The 21,462-nt window shown below is 40.3% G+C and overlaps 3 protein-coding genes across 5 annotated transcripts in view; 2 read left to right on the top strand and 1 right to left on the bottom strand.

The window, feature by feature from the left end:
* Positions 1-588: 588 nt before the first annotated feature.
* ptpn2a (protein tyrosine phosphatase non-receptor type 2a) lies at positions 589-8,374 on the bottom strand. Its single transcript, XM_072460126.1, has 9 exons — positions 8,159-8,374; positions 6,852-6,942; positions 6,673-6,773; positions 6,406-6,504; positions 5,654-5,791; positions 5,199-5,408; positions 3,412-3,573; positions 2,406-2,608; positions 589-2,017 (listed from the first exon to the last, which is right to left on the bottom strand). The coding sequence occupies exons 1-9, from the start codon at positions 8,213-8,215 to the stop codon at positions 1,828-1,830; spliced, it is 1,251 nt and encodes a 416-aa protein (XP_072316227.1). The 5' UTR covers positions 8,216-8,374; the 3' UTR covers positions 589-1,827.
* Positions 8,375-10,954: 2,580 nt separating this feature from the next.
* On the top strand, positions 10,955-16,857 carry seh1l (SEH1-like (S. cerevisiae)). 2 transcript variants are annotated; one of them, XM_072460629.1, is made up of 9 exons: positions 10,955-11,149; positions 11,463-11,513; positions 11,608-11,754; positions 12,449-12,660; positions 13,038-13,136; positions 13,217-13,357; positions 13,428-13,582; positions 15,357-15,507; positions 16,565-16,857. In XM_072460629.1, exons 1-9 carry the CDS (start codon positions 11,039-11,041, stop codon positions 16,740-16,742), a joined length of 1,245 nt encoding a protein of 414 aa, XP_072316730.1. In that variant the 5' UTR covers positions 10,955-11,038; the 3' UTR covers positions 16,743-16,857. The 2 variants fall into 2 exon arrangements, with proteins under 2 accessions (XP_072316730.1, XP_072316731.1); XM_072460630.1 differs by having other exon boundaries at positions 16,299-16,708.
* Positions 16,858-18,302: 1,445 nt separating this feature from the next.
* cep192 (centrosomal protein 192) overlaps positions 18,303-21,462 on the top strand; it is a 30,881-nt gene continuing 27,721 nt past the window's right edge. The window contains exons 1-8 of one of the 2 annotated variants that reach the window (XM_072461693.1): positions 18,303-18,520; positions 18,796-18,903; positions 18,995-19,152; positions 19,307-19,368; positions 19,490-19,628; positions 19,739-19,854; positions 20,127-20,216; positions 20,390-20,539. In XM_072461693.1, coding sequence (XP_072317794.1) covers positions 18,348-18,520; positions 18,796-18,903; positions 18,995-19,152; positions 19,307-19,368; positions 19,490-19,628; positions 19,739-19,854; positions 20,127-20,216; positions 20,390-20,539 — 996 coding nt within the window. In that variant the 5' untranslated portion in view covers positions 18,303-18,347. The remainder of the gene's footprint in view (positions 18,521-18,795; positions 18,904-18,994; positions 19,153-19,306; positions 19,369-19,489; positions 19,629-19,738; positions 19,855-20,126; positions 20,217-20,389; positions 20,540-21,462) is intronic. The other variant, XM_072461692.1, reaches the window with a different exon arrangement.

Below are 21,462 nucleotides of genomic sequence, written 5' to 3'. Positions count from 1 at the left end.
ACGCTCGTCACTCCCTATTCCGTCGGGATGCCCCGCCCACTCCCCGCTACGCCCATTCACTAATTGTTGACTATTTCTGTCATAGCAGGAGTAAGTATGCATGATCCATGCCTTCGGCATGGGCTAGTTCACTGTACTTGCCAGGGGCGACGGGGTACCAAACATGTTGCAACAGTTGCAACGCTGCCTTCGGCAGCGTTGCGGGAGCAATAGGCCATCCGCCCTGCTGGGGCTCGGGCCTAATTAGCTATAAACAAAATAATGAACATTGTTATCCTGCTTTAGTTTAGATGGAAGCTTAATAGTTCATCAATTTAATCAGGGATCAGATGTAGAAGGCCTAACTCAACATTTCCACTACCTATTGCTACTTGTATCTTAATATGTCCTTCAAATGTAAGTGAAATTAGTGCAAGAATCAATACAACACAAGTGATGCATCTTCAAGAAATATTGAATCAATTCCAGAAATCGGCTTGGAGAGGCCGACATCGATTGAACTCACTGTCGGGAAGAAAATTGTGACATAAATAGAGAACAGACACAAAGGTGAGCAGTGCTTGAAAGGAAAAAAAACAAACAAACATGTTTTGGTTATAAAAGATTTAAGGTTTTATTCATATCTCAAAACATGTCATATCACATCATGTTCTCAAGTTAGCTGAGCAGTCTGTAAAACTGCTTTGAAATTTGTTGTGGAAACCCAAAATGAGTGGAATGATTTGGTTGAAACAGATGTTTGATGAAGTCTGTGGTGAAAAAAGGAAGTTAACATCTTTTCTATAGTCAGTGCTGCTTACTAAAGACATATTTGGTTTACATCAACAATCTTCATATTGCCACGTTTAATTTGAGAAATGCATCGCATTGGCCTCCGCCTTTACTCCCTTTCATTCATGTAATTTAAAAGCACATTAAAATCGTCAACAAGGAAAATAACTGACAGCAACACTTTTAATTTTGCTGTCAGCTACAAACCACTGCTTTTCGCTCTTCAAATTTTAGATGTCTTGGTCCCTGTTGAATGAAAGCCAACTGGGTGAAGTGTCAAACAATGGGTAAATAAAATAAGTCGTATGAAAGATTCCACAGCAAATACATTCGTCAAAATGAGAGATTCTCCTTAAAGAAAAAAAAAAAGAAAAAGAAAATCTGCTTTGGTTTTGAGAACAAAGAGTGGGACCACCAGATAATACACACAAACAAACCCAGCCAGTGGGTAAACACACACAAAAACAGTGAGAGAACTTTGCAATATAACAATAACATGCTTAAAATAAAATGTTTTCATCTCGGCTGATTGAAATATGAACCAAGGCTGTTCCCTATGAAGTATCCAGTCACACAAAAATATATTTCTCTGGCCTTAACGGGATACGCCACGTTGAACATTGAAAGGAAAAACGAGTGGTGCTCTGAAAACAATCCTGCCAAAAAGCAAATAAGCAAAAGTGTAATGTAATTGAATGAAATGTAAAACATGCGTGACACACAACTGATGAATGCAAAAATAAATCTTTGACATTGCTTGTACTGCACCTTAGGCTTTTTAAAGCAATTTCTATCATACAGTTTGTTAATCAACAGTGACATTAAAAGATGAGAAAAGAAAATCATCGTGCTGGCACCAAGATCCTGAGATGTTACTATTCTTTTAGATCTTTCATTAAAAATACACACTCACTCACTTGATCTAGCGCTTCTGCATTTTGACCTCAAGAAATAAATACCCTAGCACATATTACCATCTAAATTTATGAAGAGACGTACCCAAATATAAAAGGTACAGGTGCAAATTTAGAGTCAATTTTAAGTAACGGAGGCGTCTCACTGGGAGTAGATCCAACAAAGCAGCAGACCGAACGCCACAGCCGCCCCCGCCCCGACATTCAACAGGACAGGCCTCCAGTAAACCCAGCTCTCCTTCTTCTTCTCCGAATCGGTCAGTCTCTGTTTCATCTGCTGGATTTTCTGTGTGGTGCCGGCAATCCGGTCTTCTCGCTGTCGCTTTCGTAGGCTGCAAATAGGAAAATACTGATAGTGGCTCAAGATTTTCATCATCAATAAAGTTAAGACAAACAGGCCTACATCAGCACTAGGGGAACAATAGTAACAGTTAAGATACATTTCTAAGTAAAGTCAAGTTCCTCAAGATACTGTAGACTACAAGTTTGATTTGTTTTATGGAAATACTGGATGTATACCATGTCTTTTCTTTTTTATTTAACTGGTTAGCCCTACAGCACACACACAATTTTATGTGATAGCGGATTAGAACGATTGTAATGGATATTCTGGTAACTCATTTCTCACTATTTTAACAGTTGCCCTGTGAGTTCCTGCTTAAGGCACTGAAATTAATATTTGCAGGAAACGGGGCTCATCAAGCTGATCATTTTACTTACTGCCCAGAGTTGTCGGTTACGCTGTTGTCTTGACTTGCTGGCTGTTTTTCAGTTTCACTACATTCCAGGTTCTTCTGTGGCTCTACACAGGTCTCTGGCTGGCCATTGGACTTGACGTCTTGTACAGTGTGCTGAGGTCTGGGTGGAGGAGGCGGAGGAGGCAAAGCTGGCTCCAAATGATCAGTGGAAATCAGCTTTTGTTTCTATGAGGGAGACACTGTGTTAACAAAATCTACAGGGAAGCTTGTTCACTAAAAGCCGGAAATTTCACCCATCAACATCACCCAAGCGTTTGTTTTTTTGCTATTATGTAAATCTAAAATTGTAACATAGTTGTACTTTTATATCATATAAGACAGATGTTTGTGATTGATTCACTAAAACGTTTAGTTATTACAAGTTTTTGTGGTGCTGGTGTATTTTCAGTTATTGTCAGCTTTCTGTGAATTAATCTCATCTCTCTACACCACATTCCATCATCTGTATTGCGTTTGGCTAAGTTGTAGATGTGTTCTGCTCTAGAAATACAAAGTTTTTATTTCATCATCAATAAATGAGAAACAGACAATTGCGGCTGATATACCTTGAATCCCTTCAAATGGGGAAAGACTCCCAAAACAGACCCTACTTGTCTATTGGTGCCAGAGAAAACCGGCTTTAGAGTCAGTAACACAAGCCCTCGCCCTCCATATGACAATTTGAAAACAAAAAACGTCTCAATCATGAATATGAAATAGGGGAGACTAAAGGTCTAAATTGTTTAGACGGATGACATCAGCGACTACTGTATTTTCCGGACTGTAAGTCGCACCTTTTTTTTTAGTTTTGGCCGGGGTGCGACTTATACTCCGGAGCGACTTATATGTGACATTGTTGTTTTTACACTTCCAACCGGATTTCATACTCCAGTGCAACTTATGCATATGTTTTTTTTCTTCTTTATTATGCATTTTTTGGCTGGTGCTACTTATAGTCCAGAAAATACGGTACTGACTGAGATAATTACCAGAGGAAAGCCGTTTGGCAGAATGAGCTTTGCTCCCTCAATGACAGCCATGTAGGAGAAGCGGAGCTGGTCTGTAGTCTGGATTAGGCCCATGCGGTACTCTCTCATGTCCAGCAGCACCTTTTGAATGTCAACTGAGGAGGGATCCTGTCTCTTATCCATCTAGAAGCACATCATCTTGTTTACAATACAGTGAGGCAAAGATAAGCATTCAAGTCTTTGTTTTTACTCAGGTTGACATAATTCCAAGATGTCCGCAGAGGAGCGCAAATAAGTACATTTGCTCAAATGAAGTATTTAGCCAGTTCCAGTTCCATATCCATCGTTCATGCATTTCCAGAACACTATTTTGTTAAGTGTGAAGTGTGACTTTCTCACCAGATTCTCAGAATAGTATTTAAGGAATTGAGCCACTCTTACAGCACACCCATATATACTGTAAGACGTGTAGTGGTGCCGTTAGTTCAGCTAAAATTAAGCAGGTCACAGCAAAGGCTGACTATAAAGTTAATAATGATAATAATAATAAAATAGATAAATACATTTTACACAATACCACTACTAAAAAAGCTCAACTGGCGTCCCACTTGTCAGGTCTACTTCAAGACCTAAGACCTTCTATAGATCGTAACACGTACAATGCTCAAAACTTGGAGTCTAAACCCATTCAAAATATTGTGTTCAGATAAGTAGTATCGGTAACTGAATATTTTAGAAGTTGACTAGTCAGTGTCAGCTGTTTGTTATATTTTAAGTAGATAATTGTAATTGTATTGTTGTGCCAACGGAAAACTTAAAAGAAAAATAATACATTTACACGGAAAGTCTTATTTATTTATTTACATTTTGATCTATTCTGATAATTCTGATTAAGCATTGTAGCACAGAGGCCTAAGCTAGACTCAAATGGCCAAGTGTGACTAACTTTGTTGTCATTTGGGTTTCATAGAGTCCAGGGAACTTAAGACTTAAGACTAGTCTGGAGCCGACTCAAAGGCTGAACTCTGTGTTAACTTTGTACTTTCATAACATTCTTCAAGAGGAAACAATATTTCATCAATATCACAAAGCATGTTTGTATTATAAGATTGTTATTTAACTTGTGAAAACTTGATATTTAAAACATTTAAAGTTACATCTATAAAGTATAAATCATAGTTCTAACAAGTCTACTTGAATATTAACAATATGCACGTATGCCGATCTTTTTTAATATCGATATCTTTTATTCATTACATTTTAAACTCAAAGCGATTCTCATTTGACAATTGATAATTTACAAACATGGGCAGTTCATTAGAGAGAGTGGGTTTTTATCCTAGTTAATGTGGCTGTGTGACAGTAAAATACTTCATGTGCTGAGCAGTAAGTAATATACATCTTTATGTCCTAATGGGGTCTTGGTGGAAGTGGGCGTGTCCTCTCTATACTCTTGTATTGAGTGGACTGAGAGGTGTGTCTGTATGTTTCCTCCTTGTCGGCCGTCAAAGCTGCATTTATTAAGTGAGACCGGGCTGAGTGCGGCAGAGAAAGTCCCGAGTGAGACTGGTGAAACAGACTAAGCTTGAACTCGAGAGATTCCCAGTAGTAAGTATGGCTTTACTGAAACAGCCCGCTGTTTCATAACATTATATTTCTTCTGCATGTCACAACTTCACTCCTTAATAGAGAAACATTTATTTGAAAAATTCCTGGCAAAAAACATAAATCTCTACCTCTCTAATCTTACGCTAGAGCTACTCAGATTTACCCTTTGATAACAATCCCTCTTTCTCCCCCTCTCTCACCAGAACGAGACACGTATCCACTAAGGCGAAGGTTCCTGAGCGTCCAATCCCAGCGCTGCAGTGCACTATAGAGGGCCCATGCTGAGGCCCCAGAGATCCAGACTGTCGGACCCGGAACAGGAAATCCAGGAAGGAACCCGGAGACTCTGGCACTCCAAAGTCAGGCCACGAGGTGTAGTGAAAGTGGTAGATCTCCCTGGATTCCCCCGTCTACGAAAGATAATGAGAATTTAATGCCAATGTCGGACTCAAGATTTAGTCCGACTATTATGTACACAAATTAATTTACAATGGACAGTTGCTAACACCATAAAAAGTTCAATCCTTTTCAAATAGATGCAGTGCCTCACCTACTAGCTCTCAGACAATAAAGCCATTTGTGTTTGTAGCATGCATTACTTATTACCCAGCATCACTATAAACTTCATCAGACTTCACTTCACAGGAGAGCTCACCTTTGTGTTTTGCAGCTCCAACACACGGATTGTGTAACAGGTTTGGACTTCCTCAGAGATCAAGTGGACAACAAACCCCGTATCAGGGAAAGGCAGCTCTCTGTCTTTTGGGGTTGGCCAGTATTGTGCACACTTTTCCTAAAAAAAAAAATATGAAAAAAATAACGGGGTCAAGTTTGAGAAATATGATACATCACCTAAAAAGCATCAGTATGTAAATCAGGTTAAAAGTTCAAGTTAAAAAAACTCAGGTGGCAGGTAAAGAAACTTTTAGCCACAAAAACTAGCTGTGATAGCAAATGGTATGGCCCAGGTCAACCTTGAAAAGGAGGTTTTGGCGTCACTAGGTTTAAATAAAAGATTAATAAAATAATGGGTCATTGCAATTAATGGGTTTCATCTTGTTACATGCAACATTTTGAGGACTTCATAATTCACATAATACAGATAAAATAATAAACATACATGAAGGCTGGGGGGAAACATAAATGAAGAAGAAGACTTAGTCCAAATGTACGTGCAGCATTTAATTAACAAAAGGTGATCATAAACATCCGAACAGCAAAGTAATAAATAGACTTATAGTTCTCATTATTTGCCCTGCATCAGTTGTAGGAAATATGTCCCGTGTTAGATTATACCACTTTTTATTTTAATTCACGTTGATGAAAATAATTAAATACAATTAGATTGTATTTTTTATGTGATTATAGTTAATAAGTAAAATATGGAAAATAAGACATAGTACATACTGTTCCCTTTTCAATTATTCTGTTGAGCATTATGACAGCCTTTGTACACTGCTCCCATATCATGAGCCAAAAATGACCGCATGTGTTCCTCAAAGGACCCTGAGGAAAAAAAAAAAATATTAAAAAAATGAATAAAATATATTCAACTAAATTACTACATATAACAAAATGTTGGGCACTTTCAGATTATTTCAGAGTAGTGTGTGTGTATCTAGATCTAGATCGATAGATCGATAGATCGATAGATCGATCTATATCTATATATACCTGAGAAAGAATATAAGCTCTTTTGGCTTCCTCCATCATGATTAAACTTGCATTGATGTAATCATTTTCTGAATTTTCCAGTTTTACTCGACTGTGGTCATCTGTAAACAATTAGACGGATCACAGGGTGAGAGAGACTTAGAGAAACGTAGAGTAAAGTTTATTTACAGTGGACTCACATGGGCTCACATCTCTGTAGCGGTTCAAATTACGATTCACTGGAAGTTTTGCCACTTTGTAAGGATATTCGCTGGCTTGGTTACGGATTTCCTGTGGATACAAATAAGTAGTAGCTGCCTGTCACTGTACTTTTCACATCAGTATATCAAGAAAAAAACATGCAAGAGAAAAAAAATAACAGAACATCTTTTGTGTATTAAGCTGTTGTCATGTAGCAAGATATATTATCTATCATCTTTATGTGATTGTGTGTTAGAATTTAGAGCTAGCATTCTTTGTACAGTTAGGCCTCAGGATACACATTACTTCAAAGAAACTGCCAAAAGGAAAAGAAAAATCATGCAAACGGTTTATTTGACAATAGCTTGTGATGTGTCCGTTTATCAAAGTGCCACATATTTTCAATCCACAATAAAGTCAACACCGTGTATTAACAAGTCACTGATGTGAATATTATACTAATAATATCATATTGGACAATACTCAGATAAAATGTAAGCTATCTATCCACACACTCTTCTTTAGCTATGGCAGTCAAAGTTTTAGATTTGCACCTTTGGATGTAGCGTATGGAGGATTGGCAAATCTGTGCATTGATTAAAATTGTTTATTTCAAACTCCTATTTGAAGTTTTCTTTTTGTGACAATTATGGCAGCCACTCTATATCTTTGATTAAAGAGCGAAAATAAGAGTCTAGAGTAGTTCAGTACGATAAAATCACAAAGCAGAGTAAACAAGCCCTGAGAACACACTGATTTCAAACACATCTGAGTCTTTATTATGATACGAGCCCAGTTTTGTGGTGTTATATGGGGTTTTGTTGCAGCAACGCTTCGCCACACAAACTTGTTTAACAGAATCAAAGCTATGGTTTAACAGGAAGAGATATGTTATAAACAGACACACAAAGAGACAAGCTGACAGCTGGCGTTAGGACGCACGCGATTTTCTCAGGAAGTCCTGGCGAGTTCTCAGAAACTGCAGCTGACGTCTGTTAGCGTCAGCCAGCACCGCTAGCTTTAGCGTTAGCTTTAGCTAACCGACTTCAACAGAAACGGCACCGCTGTTTGCACGTTTCTCGCTACGGAAGTTCACCACTACGATACGACCACGGGCCGCGGGTTTCGCAATCCAATGGCATTTGTATGGACTGACACACATCTAATTTAATTATTGGTGGACTGAAAGGGGAAAAACTAGCAAAATACTACCACAGCTGTCAGTTGGCTATCAAAATTGCCGGTGGCTAAGTCCGTTAGCATTCTATCGTCATAGAAACACGGGGGCCCCACTGTCCGGACTTACATTGTAAAGGTTATGCCATCCCCCGGAGGAATCGATCTCTTCAAACTCCTGCTCCATTATGTCTTTATCGATGCCCACAGACAGTCACCAGGGAACTGGGTGTTAAGAGCCGCTTTCTGTGAGTTAGTCCGCTCCGTGAGCCATCTACCGCAGACAGTGTGTCTGCACAGCCCGGGATCCCAGCGGGAGGCAGACTGCTCTGATGTGACTGCGCTCACCGCCGCACACACGAGGCACACTGCTGTCACGTGTCCAGAGCAGCCTATCACTCAGCAGGACTAGATTTGGGCAAATCAATACAACTGTGACTGTATCCACTTTGACTGAAGTCAAACAACTAAAACACAATGTCATTTTGTAAAGGATCCAGTGGGCTCAGGGCTGTGTAGAATAATATGATGTCATACTCCCTGATGGAGGAAAGCATTTTTCCTACAATTTCTTTAATAAGAAGGTAAATTCACAAAGATCCGTGAGATGTCTATTAGAACTCATTGTTTACACCTAAAATCTGCATTTTAACAATATACATTTTGGCTGCCCAGGCCCATGCATGAGCCATGCAATCTGTAAATAGTATTATGTTGTGATGATCTTGTGTGTGTCTGCAAGAGCCAGGAAACTTTTTTTTAATTTTTTTTCAAGAGTAAAATGCAAATGTAAAGGTTGTGACCGAGGAAACATCTAGGCTTCATGCTTTTTCTGTTCCTCATTCATAAGAATAAATGTGTTTATTTGCCTGAATTAAAAACTCCTTTGCTAAACAATAAAGTGAAGCTTCACAGAGGCATAGTAGAAAAAGCTTCAGTTGTAGTCATCTGGACTCAGTTTGAAAAATTAGACGTTTCGACTCTCATCCAAGAGTCATTGTCAATAAAAGAATTTAGATCGAGAACTCCGATATTAATACTGTTCTGTGGTAAGACCCGCCCATTGGGAGGAGCCTTCCTGAAGTAGAAAGAGTTGTTTGTTTCAACAGAAACTCCCCCCTTGTATCTACCGAGCTAGCCTATTCAGAATTTTAATGGGCTATTAGAATCCTCTTTGTCTTTGTGAGACCCTGGCTCAACCACCCTGAGTACCTGATTAGCATCTAAATGTCCTGGTCCTGGTCCTCTACCTTTCCAGGGGTTCAGTATCCCATTATAAATACCAGGTAGATTGAATCTGAGCCCTCCATTTCTGTTTAAAGAAGGTCTTTCTTTTTTAACAAAAATAGCTTCCTTGACTCCTCTTTCAAACCATCTTTTCTCCCTGCTTAAAACCTTCACCTCACTGTCTTCAAACGAGTGATTAGAGGCTTCAAGATGGAGATGCACGGCGCTCTGTGGTCCTGAACTAGTATTTCTTCTGTGCTGATAAAGCCTCTTGTGTAGAGGCTGTTTTGTCTCACCTATGTAACGTTCTTTACAGCTTTCTTCACTGCATTGGATCGAATAAACTACATTGCTCTGTTTTTGAGTCGGCAACTTGTCCTTAGGGTGAACCAGTTTTTGTCTTAAAGTGTTTCCTGGTTTAAAATAAACAGGGACTTCGTGTTGTCTAAAATTTCTCTGCAGTTTTTCCGACAGGCCAGACACATAAGGGATAGAAACACCCTTCCTTCTCTGTTCAGTTTCCCTTTTGTCCTGCTTCTTGGTTCTCTTCACTCTGTTGAGGGCCCAAGCGGGGTAACCACAGGCTGAGAGGGCATTTCAGACATGTTTTTCCTCTTTCTTCTTGCCCTCTGAGCTGGTGGGCACACCTTGAGCTCTGTGTTGTAGGGTTCTGATCACACCCAGCTTGTGCTGTAGTGGGTGGTTGGAACCAAAGAGCAGATACTGGTCCGTGTGTGTAGGTTTCCTATATACTTCTATTTGGAGTTTCCCGTCCTCTCCTCTGATCGTAGAAAAAATCAAGAAAGGCCAAGCGATTCTCCTTAGCGTCTTCTCTTGTAAACCTGATATGTGGGTCCACAGCATTGATGTGATCAGAGGTTTCCAGCTCTTGTTCCTTGATTGTTACAAACATATCATCGACATAGCGAAGCGACAGTTTTGGGGCTATGCCTGAGAATGAGGACAGTGCCTTCTTCTCAAAGTGCTCCACGTACAGGTTGGCCACTATGGGAGAGACGGGCGAGCCCATGGCACAGCCATGAATCTGTCTGTAAAATTGTCCCCGGAATTGAAAGTAAGTGGTGTTCAGACAGATGTCCAACAGTTTACATATGTGTTCAGGTGTCAGTTTGGTCCTTTCCTGTAGGGTGGTGTCTTCCTGCAGTCTGATCCTCACTGCTGCTACTGCATCATCTTTGTGAGACTGCGGGTCTCACAAAGACAAAGAGGATTCTAATAGGCCATTAAAATTCTGAATAGGCTAGCTCGGTAGTTACAAGGGGGGAGTTTCTACTTCAGGAAGGCTCCGCCCAATGGGCGGGTCTTACCACAGAACAGTATTAATATCGGAGTTCTCGATCTAAATTCTTTTATGGACAATGACTCTTGGATGAGAGTCGAAACGTCTATTTTTTCAAACTGAGTCCAGATGACTACAACTGAAGTTTTCACAGAGGCAGTTTGAAAATAAGTTAGGGTAAACAGTGTATAATATCTATATCCCAAAATATCAGACACTTGAAACTAAATATCCACAGTCCAAATGATTTTAAACCCAAAGAGTTTAGTTCATTCAAGGTAGTTCTTGTTGGATGATTTGCAATGGTTTTTTTAGCGTTTCTTGTGCTTTGGCATAATAAGATCCATTGGTACTCATGTCTGAAAACGAATTCCACTGCGCCCCCGTGTGGCTGTCTGCAGAAACACACTCGTGCCGCACAGGACGCGCGAAGCACCCACAGGCCTCTGCTACTCCTCTGTGTAGGACTGTGGCTCTAAAAACATGTTTGTCGCAAAGACCATTGCAGCGGACCACAAGGACTTAATTCATGATGTTTCTTACGACTTCCACGGCCGGAGGATGGCGACGTGCTCCAGTGACCAAAGTGTGAAGGTAAATAAGCTTCATTGGTGATGTTAGTGTTAGCATGAGCTAGCTGGTTAGCATAACAAAAGCACGAGACTAAAATCTTAACACTGGCTTAGTTTATACGCTGACCTCAGATTTGGAGTTTTGATGTAGTTTTGTATTTTCTCACTCCAAGAAAGTACTTTCTCTTTGTCTTGATGTAAATAATTTCAATATTAAGAAATCAGTCAATCCATGTGCTCTGCAAGCGATGCATGTGACATTCCTGACTCTAAAGCTGCTTAAGATAAGAATGGACCCTCTTGTTTTCATGGCTTATCTTTCCTGTGTCTGTCAGGTGTGGGATAAAAGTGAGAATGGAGAATGGCACTGCACGGCCAGCTGGAAGGTAAACCACCTGTTTAAGTCGTATCAAAGTTATATGTTGTCAATAAGGATTATTTTATCTTATCTTAATCATGCTTGCTGAACTCCCCGTGCAGACACACAGTGGGTCCGTGTGGAGAGTGACGTGGGCTCATCCAGAGTTTGGACAAGTTTTGGCTTCATGCTCCTTTGACAGGACAGCAGCCGTGTGGGAAGAGATTGTCGGAGAGTCCAATGACAAACAAAGAGGACAAAGCCACTGGGTGTGTTGACTTTTTTCTTTTTTGTCATTATTATTAAACATACCTCCACAGCATTTGAGGATTTTTCTTTTGGCCATATTGTAATTTGTATAAAAACTAGTCATTTAACCAGGTATACATGCTGTGCTGAGCTGTGTAATGCCAAGAACCTCACAATACAAAACGTGTCCCTATACAGGGGCCACAATATGATACGTATTCTGATACATGAAAACCCCTCAAAGGGGGGTTTAAAAGTTTACTGAATGCATTGTTTTATTTTGCTGAATAACAAAATGCTCTTATTTAAAAAGAAAAAAAACTAGCAAAGCCTCATACTGTAGACCGCATGTAGTTGTACAGTTACTTAAATTGATTAAAGTTGTGTCTTTTCTGAATAGTTGTAAGGTTAAGTTAAAGGTGCACTATGTAAATTTTCTGGTGGAGTGTCCACCACCTGCCCGTCTCCAGGAAATGTTATTGCCTTGCTTCACTGTATGGCATGGTGGCATGTCCAATAGAGACAAGCAGGTGATCTCACCAGGACAAGTTACAGGTAATATCTGTGTAGAGCCCCACTCAAAGTCAGAATACATGTTTTCCAATATTTTATTTATTTGATTATATATAAATAAATTCAAATTTAAATGTATTTCAGAGCCCCTCTGGAGATAAATGCACACTTTTGATTATGCTTTCCTGATGTCCTTTTTAGATAAAGAGGACCACATTGGTAGACAGTCGAACTTCAGTGACAGATGTAAAGTTTGCTCCTAAACACATGGGTCTGATGTTGACCACCTGCTCTGCCGATGGTGTGGTGAGAATCTATGAAGCCCCCGATGTCATGAACCTGAGCCAGTGGTCCCTACAGCATGAGATCTCCTGCAAACTCAGCTGCAGCTGCATCTCCTGGAACCCCTCCAGGTGACAACACTGAGGGCACAGGCTCTTTAGAGTGTACTTTCTGGAGAACCCTAACCCTAAAAGCAACTGTATTATTGAAACAATAAAGCCTGCGTAGGTGCTCCACTGTGTTGATGCGTGAATATGAATGTTTAAAATAATGGCTCAATTACTGCAGTTACTACTTACACTATTCAATGCAGTAAATTGATACAATATTTTGAATCTGTATGTTAACGCTAGGGGTCTAACAATGCAATGCATCGTGCCATACATCGTGCATGATGCACATCATACACATCTGTTGATGTGAAATCGAGAGATGGCTGCAGTATTTGACATGCTGACCGTGTTTTGTTTATTTTGTGGAGTCAAAATCTCTTGTTTTCCATATGCAGCTCACGAACCCATCCTCCAATGTTTGCTGTGGGGAGTGATGACAGCAATGTATCGTATGGTGGAAAAGTTCAAATCTACGAGTACAATGAAAATACAAGGTTATGGACACACATGCTAATTTCTACAACTTAGGTGGTTGTTTTATCTTTTTAATTTCCTCTTTTATAATTACTTACAGGAAATATGGCAAGGCAGAAACTCTAATGACAGTCACAGATGCTGTTCATGATATTGCTTTTGCTCCAAACTTGGGAAGGTCTTTTCACGTTCTTGCCATTGCGACCAAAGATGTCAGAATATTTAAGCTGGTGCCGTTGAGGTTTGGTTTTATGAAAATAATGAACACAAATATACAAGAAACAAAATAACAAGACATTATTTCTTGATAGGAAAGAGAGCACATCTTCAGGACCAACTAAGTTTGAGGTACAGATTGTGGCTCAGTTTGATAACCACAACTCCCAGGTGTGGAGGGTAAGCTGGAACATTACCAGTACTTTACTGGCTTCCTCTGGGGACGATGGATGTGTGCGACTATGGAAAGGTGAGACTTGAATGCACTTTTTATGTACTCTGTGAACTGGTGTTGAACACATAAGGTTCAAATTTTTCTACAGTTCAAATATTTATATTTAGAAACGATTTGAATCCACATTTTTACCACAACGGCCTGGCTGAGCCGAAAGGCAAAGCTCTCTATTTACCGGTCGGTCTACGTTCCTACCCTCACCTATGGTCATGAGCTTTGGGTAGTGACCGAAAGAACAAGATTGCGGATACAAGCGGTCGAAATGAGTTTCCTCCGCCGTGTGGCTGGGCGCTCCCTTAGAGATAAGGTGAGGAGCTCGGCCACACGGGGGGAGCTCGGAGTAGAGCCGCTGCTCCTCCACGTCGAGAGGAGCCAGCTGAGGTGGCTCGGGCATCTGTTCCGGATGCCTCCTGGGCGCCTCCCTCGGGAGGTGTTTCAGGCATGTCCCTCCGGGAAGAGGCCCCGGGGAAGGCCCAGGACACGCTGGAGAAACTATGTCTCTCGGCTGGCCTGGGAACGCCTTGGGATCCCCCCGGAGGAGTTAGAGGAAGTGTCTGGGGAGAAGGAAGTCTGGGAGTCCCTGCTCAGACTGCTGCCCCCGCGACCTGGCCCCGGATAAAGTGGCAGAAGATGGATGGAATCCACATTTTTGTCATTCTGTGGCCGCAAGAAATATTGACTTTATAGTTGTAGGCAAGGCAAGTTTATTTGTAGAGCACAACTTGCACACAAGGCAATTCAAAGTGCTTCACAGCAGGCAAAAATATGCATTAAAATCACAAAGACATGACAGAAATCACAAAACCGCCAGATGGAAAACCAAATCTATTGGATCACACTGGTGGACACTTCAGACACTCTTTCCCATATTTATTTCACATTTCCAGTGTGGCAGGTGTCTCCGGGATGGGCACCTCACTTTTAGATTTATTCCCATGTTAGACCGTCCCTAGACGTCATCTAGCCTCTGCACACGTCTGTGCTGAGCGTATGTATCTTTTACGACGACTCACTCGTCGACGCCTCCACCTTATGTGTGGCGCTTCTGTATCTTTAATGACGGACCCATTCTCGTCTGATCCCTCCCTAGATTTAGCTTTCACTAAACTGATTGTCCCAGACCAAAGCTTTAGTGTTAAAACTGGCTCTTGATCAGTGGGTAGGTGTCAGGCTCTTCCTGGACTTTGCAGTGGCCTTAGTGCCGACTGACAATCTGACCAGCGTGCCTTCTGACCCTCTCCCCAGGCTCCTGCTATGAGGCTGCGCTTGGACACCGCATAATGGTCTATTGTGTCGAGCAAAGTTATTTACATGTTCAATTGTGTCTAAATGGTAGTTTTAGAATTGTAAAGATTTTCTCTAAAAGACCTTTTAATTTAAATGCATTTAAAAGGCTATCCGTCAAATAGTTAAAGTAAAATCACAAAGACATGACAGAAATCACAAAACCGTTTAAGACCTTAAAGAGAAGAGTGCAAAGAAAATAATTCATATGCACAGCTAAACAAAAACAGTTTTTAGCTTGGATTAAAGTATAATGTTTTCTTTTCAACTAAATAAATAATTACAAGTAACAAGCCATTGGCTTACTGTCTTGAGATCCTGTTGGTATATGATGATAGTTCTTATCCCCAACTACTAAAGTTTATTATTTTTTTGTCTCTTTTGCATGATCAAACAAATTATTGAATAATGAAATGCATTGTTTTCATTGGCACACATGCTTGAAGCTTTGAAAAAAAAAAATATATATATATAGACCACTAACAGACTTGATGATGCTTTGCAGCCAACTACATGGACAACTGGAAGTGCACGGGGATCCTCAAAGGTGATGGCAGTTCTCTGACCGGCTCCTCTGGTCAGCCTACAGCCATGAGCACTGTGATGAGCTCCTCTCTCCAGTCCCAAAGTGTCATCAATGGAATGTCTGCAGGAAGGTAGGAGGTGTGGTGTGTTTGACGCCACTCACTCTGCCTGCTCCAAGACAGAACTGACAACTTAACTGTGCCTCACACTCACTGAGACTGACCCAAGTGCTTAATGTGCAAAGAGCTTGGCGTTTGCTAACAGGCTAGCCACATACAAGTCTGTGAAGCGAAATACATTGTGCTTATCCAACCTAGGGATTTAAGTTTATAATGGTTTTGTTTTAGTACTTTTTGTATAAAAAGTCCAATAAATATATGATGTCATGAATATGATTGTTAGTACTGTTTTTTTGTATACAGTGTTGTAAGTAAGTAGTACAGTAGCAACAAAACAATAGTAAGCTGCTGTTTGAGTCTTTTTCTCCTATACCAATCATTTTTGCCAATCTCTTTGCTGTGCATGACTTGATTAATTCTATGCAACTAACAAATATTAGTATGTTTGTATATGACTTCTCTACATACCTTGCTTTGCACAATTTGGTGTGAAAAAAATATTGTATGACTATAGACTAGTTATCTAATACAGCACTTAAAATGACCTCACTGTTGGTTTGAACAAATCCAATCTTAAAGTCAAACGATCATTTGTAGGGTAACTATAGTGTGTTTGTTGACAGCTTACTGGAAAAATAACCCATTCATAAGAATACTGATTTTTGTTTTGCTTTAATACTAAGATACTGTTATAGTAACTCAAATTGGTGGTGAAAATTACTGCATTTCTAAAAGCATGCTAGCGATATGACATGTTATCTTTTGTGTGAATTATTTATGTGTTTACTGCTTGTTGCATGCAGGACTGTCAAGAGAGCTTCCTTTGCCCCTCCCCTGCGACAGTTGACATCTGCAAAGATTTATCACCAATCCACCTATTACTAAATGTCCTCAGTAATAAGTCAGCAACATCTGCCTGCCTTTGAGTTTTCCTTTTTGTTTTTGTGCATTTATTTACCATTTTGGACTTCTCCATTCACATTTATTTTCCACTTCCCTATCTCTATCTCTGTGTTCCATGTGTTGTGTCCCCTCCTTGTCCCGTGCTCGTTTCCATCCTGTGCTTTAGGTATTTCTTTCCTGCTCTGGATCCTCCCAGAGTTGGGAGCAGGTATGGGCAGCTTCTGCCTCCTCCTTCTCTCATAGAGAACTGTGAAGCTGAGCCCATCCATCCTCAACCACAGCCACACATCTACAGACATCCGTCTAGGGCTCTGCTGCCTTTACCAGAGGCTGAAGGACTGTAAATGATTTTGAAAGTGTCTCAAATGAAGAAAAAAAAAAAAACCTTTACATTTTCTGTACAGTATGTTTAGAATTACAAGTAGGTTAATCAATGCCTGATGTGGTCAAATTCTCACTAGCAACCATATTAACTGCCCTGATATGTACCAGTATTCATTTTAATAACTTTTCTTCTCTGAAAATGCTACCTTTTAGGCCTTTATATTGAACTAAGGGCGTACATTAGAATTTTAAAGGTCCTATATTATGTTTTTTTTCTCTTTTTTTTTTCGTTTTATAGTCAACACTAAGGACTTTGTTGATAAGTGTTGTGCATAACATAATGTCCTCTGTGGTTCTGTTATTAAATTGGGTTGCGCAGTGTAACATTAATTTTGTACACACGTTTATTGTCTTTGTTGTCATGCACACACCAATCTCGTATTTGATATTGGATCACTGACTGACTCAAAACAGGAATGTTCAGAGGACAGCTGTCTGCCAACGGATCCATTCTTGCAGCTGCTGCACTCAACAGATTATCTTCATACATTAAATAATTTACTTTAATAGTATAATGCGAACATGGAAACTTGCTAAAGTTCACCAATGCAAATAATTGTAATATTTTGAGTTTCAGAAAATATCCAATTAATTTCAGTTTAATTTGTGGCCTCGTTGATTGGCATTGGCATCATCCAATCATAAGAAACAGTTTGGATTATTTGTTCAATCAAATTTCTCCAAATCTCTTAAATCCCGCCCCCTACATGACACTGAGGCGGGCTTCCTGTGTTTTTTCTCGGGCGCTACTTTTCTGAGCACTGGTGTACTCAGAGACAGTCTTTACGAGTTGATTTAGTGTATGTGATAACAAAAAATGAAACTAAAACGTATTATCGGAACGTAACACATACTTTGAAAAAGTGGCCCAAACAGGAAAGAAGAGTGATGAACTGTTGTCGCCGCTAAGTAACGTGGACGTGAGTGAGTTGGACTTCTCTAACGTTCAGTGTATTCTTCTGTTTCAAACTACCAAAAGACCTGTTCATACATTTGTTTGATAAGCCATCTGCACAGTTTAACTGCTGGTTTGTGTTTTTCTACTGGCAGTAATTAGAGCTAAATTACTGAAATCCATTGTGTTAACTAACGTTAGTTGCGTTTGAAACGTGCTGGGTATTTGGAGATTTGTTTTTAGCAAGAAGCTAAGTTAGCTGAAGAAGTTAGCCAACTTAGCCTTTTTGGATAATTTGTGCAAGTTATAGCTGCTCATTCACCCTCAACGGCCCAGCTGCTTATTTTGGCGCCTTCTTCTAGTTTTAATCTATTATTTAGTTTAGCGTGCAAAGTTTGCAGACTGATTTGCAGAACCAGAGTGTAATTTCCTAAATGTATTTTCTTTTTTGAGATGTGCAGGCATTGTTGAAAAACATAAACCGTGTAATTATAAGCCAGCCATAAAAGACAAATATTCATATAGCCACCAGTGACATTTGTCTCAGAAATGGGCAGATTTTGTTGAATGCAAGACGAATACACCCAACCCATTCTTTGTTTTGTTTTACAGATGGTCTAGCGGAGTTGATGAGAAGCCAGATTTGCCCCTATTCTGATTTATTAGAATCATGGCAGACAGTTTTTACATGCTTGAAGATGAAGCATTTCCTAGTATTCTCTGCAAGTCCCTCGACAGCACCAATGGCCGGGCCACATTGGAAAATGTGACCCTGGGATCAGGCCCTGGACAGCCAGTGGCTGCTTCTACTGTCGCTAAAATTAGACCTGCTTCTGACAACAGGTGGGGCATACTGCTGCTCTGTGCAGATGTGAAATTAATGTTTTATGTGGTTTAGATTTTTGTTATAAATGTATCACTATCTAAAAAGTACAGTCGGAATCGGAATCGGAAAGGATTTATTGCCATTGTAAATGTACAAAATTCACAAACATAGAAACTTGTCTTGGTGATTCGGTGCAAAAAAACTATGAACAATGAATAGGTCAAAAGAGTTTGTTGAAGAGAGCAAATAATATCACAAGTTCATCTTTTTGAATGGTGTCCTTTGTTTTCAGATGGGATCTTGTGGAGGCTTCATATCTGGAGGGCAAGAGACTGGAGCAGGCCAGTGCGCGGTCCTCGTTTGAACAGGCCAAATTCTCCCTCAATTTTAAAGATGATATGTAGGTGTACATGAAGCTGCATCTCCTGCTTTAGCAAAAGATCCTTTGATAAGGATATTGATTTTGTTTTTGTTTTCATTCTTTGTTACAGGGATCATGCTGACGACTTCATTGCTGCCCATCGGGTGTCAGACATGCTAATAAAAATAAATTTGGATGAGAGTGGATCCAGGAACCAGGCCTCCCTCTTGGGACCTCTGCCCACACATACGGGCTCAGTTCAAGGTCGGCTCACAGAGCTAGCAACAGGTATAAATGCGTTTTGGCCAGTATAGATCATTCTTGGCTGAAAATTCAAACTAGTTTAAAACTGAATGCTATTATTATTAGTAGTACTAGTATTATTATTATTATTATTAGTTAGTTTTGTTTTGCATTACACTCAAGATTGTGTTTCTGACAGATCTATCATCAGGACTTCTTACATTTTCACACAGTGGACATAGAATTAGAACCGATGCAAAGGTATGCTATTTATACCCTACTTATTTTTTCTTTTTTACTACTTGTCTTTTTTTAAAAACACAAAACTACTGTGCATACCGTTGCCTGTGTTCGAATGCTTTCATGCCTTGATGGTTTGTAGGTTGGACCTTTACATAGAGCAGTGGAAGATAAGGGGCGGAGTGAGGGAGCAGACAGTGACCATTTCAGTGGCAGCAACTCAAGCTTTTTGGCAAATGAAAAGCTGATGTCTATGGACAGTATGAACAGCGACCTCACAGGTGCCTTTTTTGAAAATAAATAAACAAAATGAAGCTTATTAAAATACTCATTTACAAAACATTTTTCATGATTTATATTTGATCCCTGACTACTGATTTTTGATTTCTAGATGATGACATTGATTTGAACAACCTGCCCGAGGATGAACTGGATCAGTACTTCAATAAATTGGTCCCCCCAGACATGCAAAGAGGCAGAGTGGAAGGACAAGAAATTCCAGCTACTGTAAGATTGTACAAGAAATTACTGTATTTTCCGGACTATAAGTCACACCCTTTTTCATAGTTTTGGACGGAGTTCGACTTCTACTTATATTTGATAATATTTGTTATTTTCACACTTGCAACTGTATTTCATACTCTAGTGCAACTTATGTTTTTTTCTTCTCTATTATGCATTTTTTTTGGCTGGTGCGACTTATAGTCCGAAAAATATGGTATATAATTTAACATGTTCATTTGTATATTAACAAAAATAGGATTTGTGGATTTGTATAGGATACACTTGATTTTGGAGATGAGCTGTCAACTCCAGGTTCTACTGAGCTTGATCAATACAGACAGCATTTCTTGGAGGACTACCAACAGGTACAGTTTTTTGGCTGCTTCTGCTACTATGCATACTCTCATGCGATTTGAAAGGATGCGTGGTTCCAAGCAATTTCTACAGTTGATGGCACTTATGTCATTTTTGCTCATAAAATATATTTTTTCTAGAAACTGTTTTGATAACCTTTTGGCTAATCATCTCGGTTTTGTAGGATAATTTTCAGATGCCTGATGTGCGTCTTGCTGCGACTGGGATGGACTCCTGTCCAGCTAGTGATGAGGACACAGAAGATGAACTTGAGGCAGTCCGGAGGAAAGACAACACCAGGACAAGACTGTTGCCGAGCACATCGCGACAACTGGTCAGATCACTTGCTTTCTTTGAATCTCTACTAAACACAGAAGTTTAATCAAAAGACATAAAGTCATTAGTCTTAAAGGTTGAATGGACGATTTTTTTGGGCCCAAATCTGGCGTGGACTGCCGATCGATAAGTCCTGCCACGTAACGCACCTACCGCTCACCTGCAGCCGCGTGCGGCTCGTTTCCACGTGTCTAAGCGCATTGATCTATCATAATATAGTTCAGTGTACGGGACAAAATGACGACTGAGAGACAGTTCGAGCTGACTCAGAAGAAGACGGAAATCTACGGGAGACGAGAGATGCGATGTGATCCGTCGCGCTAATAACAAACGCACGTGCGTGTTGTATCAGTCCGCACGGGAGAGTGCGCATGCGCACTTCCGCCTGAGTTCTCAAATCGCCCAAAAATGTCCATTGCGCCTTTTAAGGTCTAAAGAAAAACTGCACTTTACAAAACATTAATGCAGAGCTTCTCAAAGTGTGGGGCATGCGCAAGGGAGGCACTAGACATTTGGAGAAATGTGCGTGTATTACCCGTGACGGATGCATTTTGAGCAACAGAAAAACACCCAGTGCCAACACAAGGTTATTCTCTAAATACAAGAAGGCAGCGGAGGAGAGGGTCAGCCTGCCCCTGTCTCTCCGCTGTCCCTCCCCTGTTTCTCCGCTGTCCCTCCCCTGTCTGTCCCTCCCCTGTCTCTCCCTCCCCTGTCTCTCCCTCCCCTGTCTCTCCCTCCCCTGTCTCGCCACACGCACTTCTGTCCTGGTTCCCTTTTTGCTCGTCTCCCTCCCTGTAAGGGTATATTGTTTCGCTTTTATTTTTGTAATTTCCTGTGTGACTGGAAGTTACAGTGAATCAAAAATCTACTTGAGAGTCTAAGAAAAGATGTAAACTACGGTTAACGGTGAAAACATTGAAA

The sequence above is a fragment of the Eucyclogobius newberryi genome, unplaced genomic scaffold, assembly GCF_026437365.1.
Source record: "Eucyclogobius newberryi isolate DKJ021-1_F unplaced genomic scaffold, fEucNew1.0.hap1 SCAF_3, whole genome shotgun sequence".
NCBI lineage: Eukaryota > Metazoa > Chordata > Actinopteri > Gobiiformes > Gobiidae > Eucyclogobius > Eucyclogobius newberryi.
This window is presented reverse-complemented; position numbering and strand designations above follow the sequence as displayed.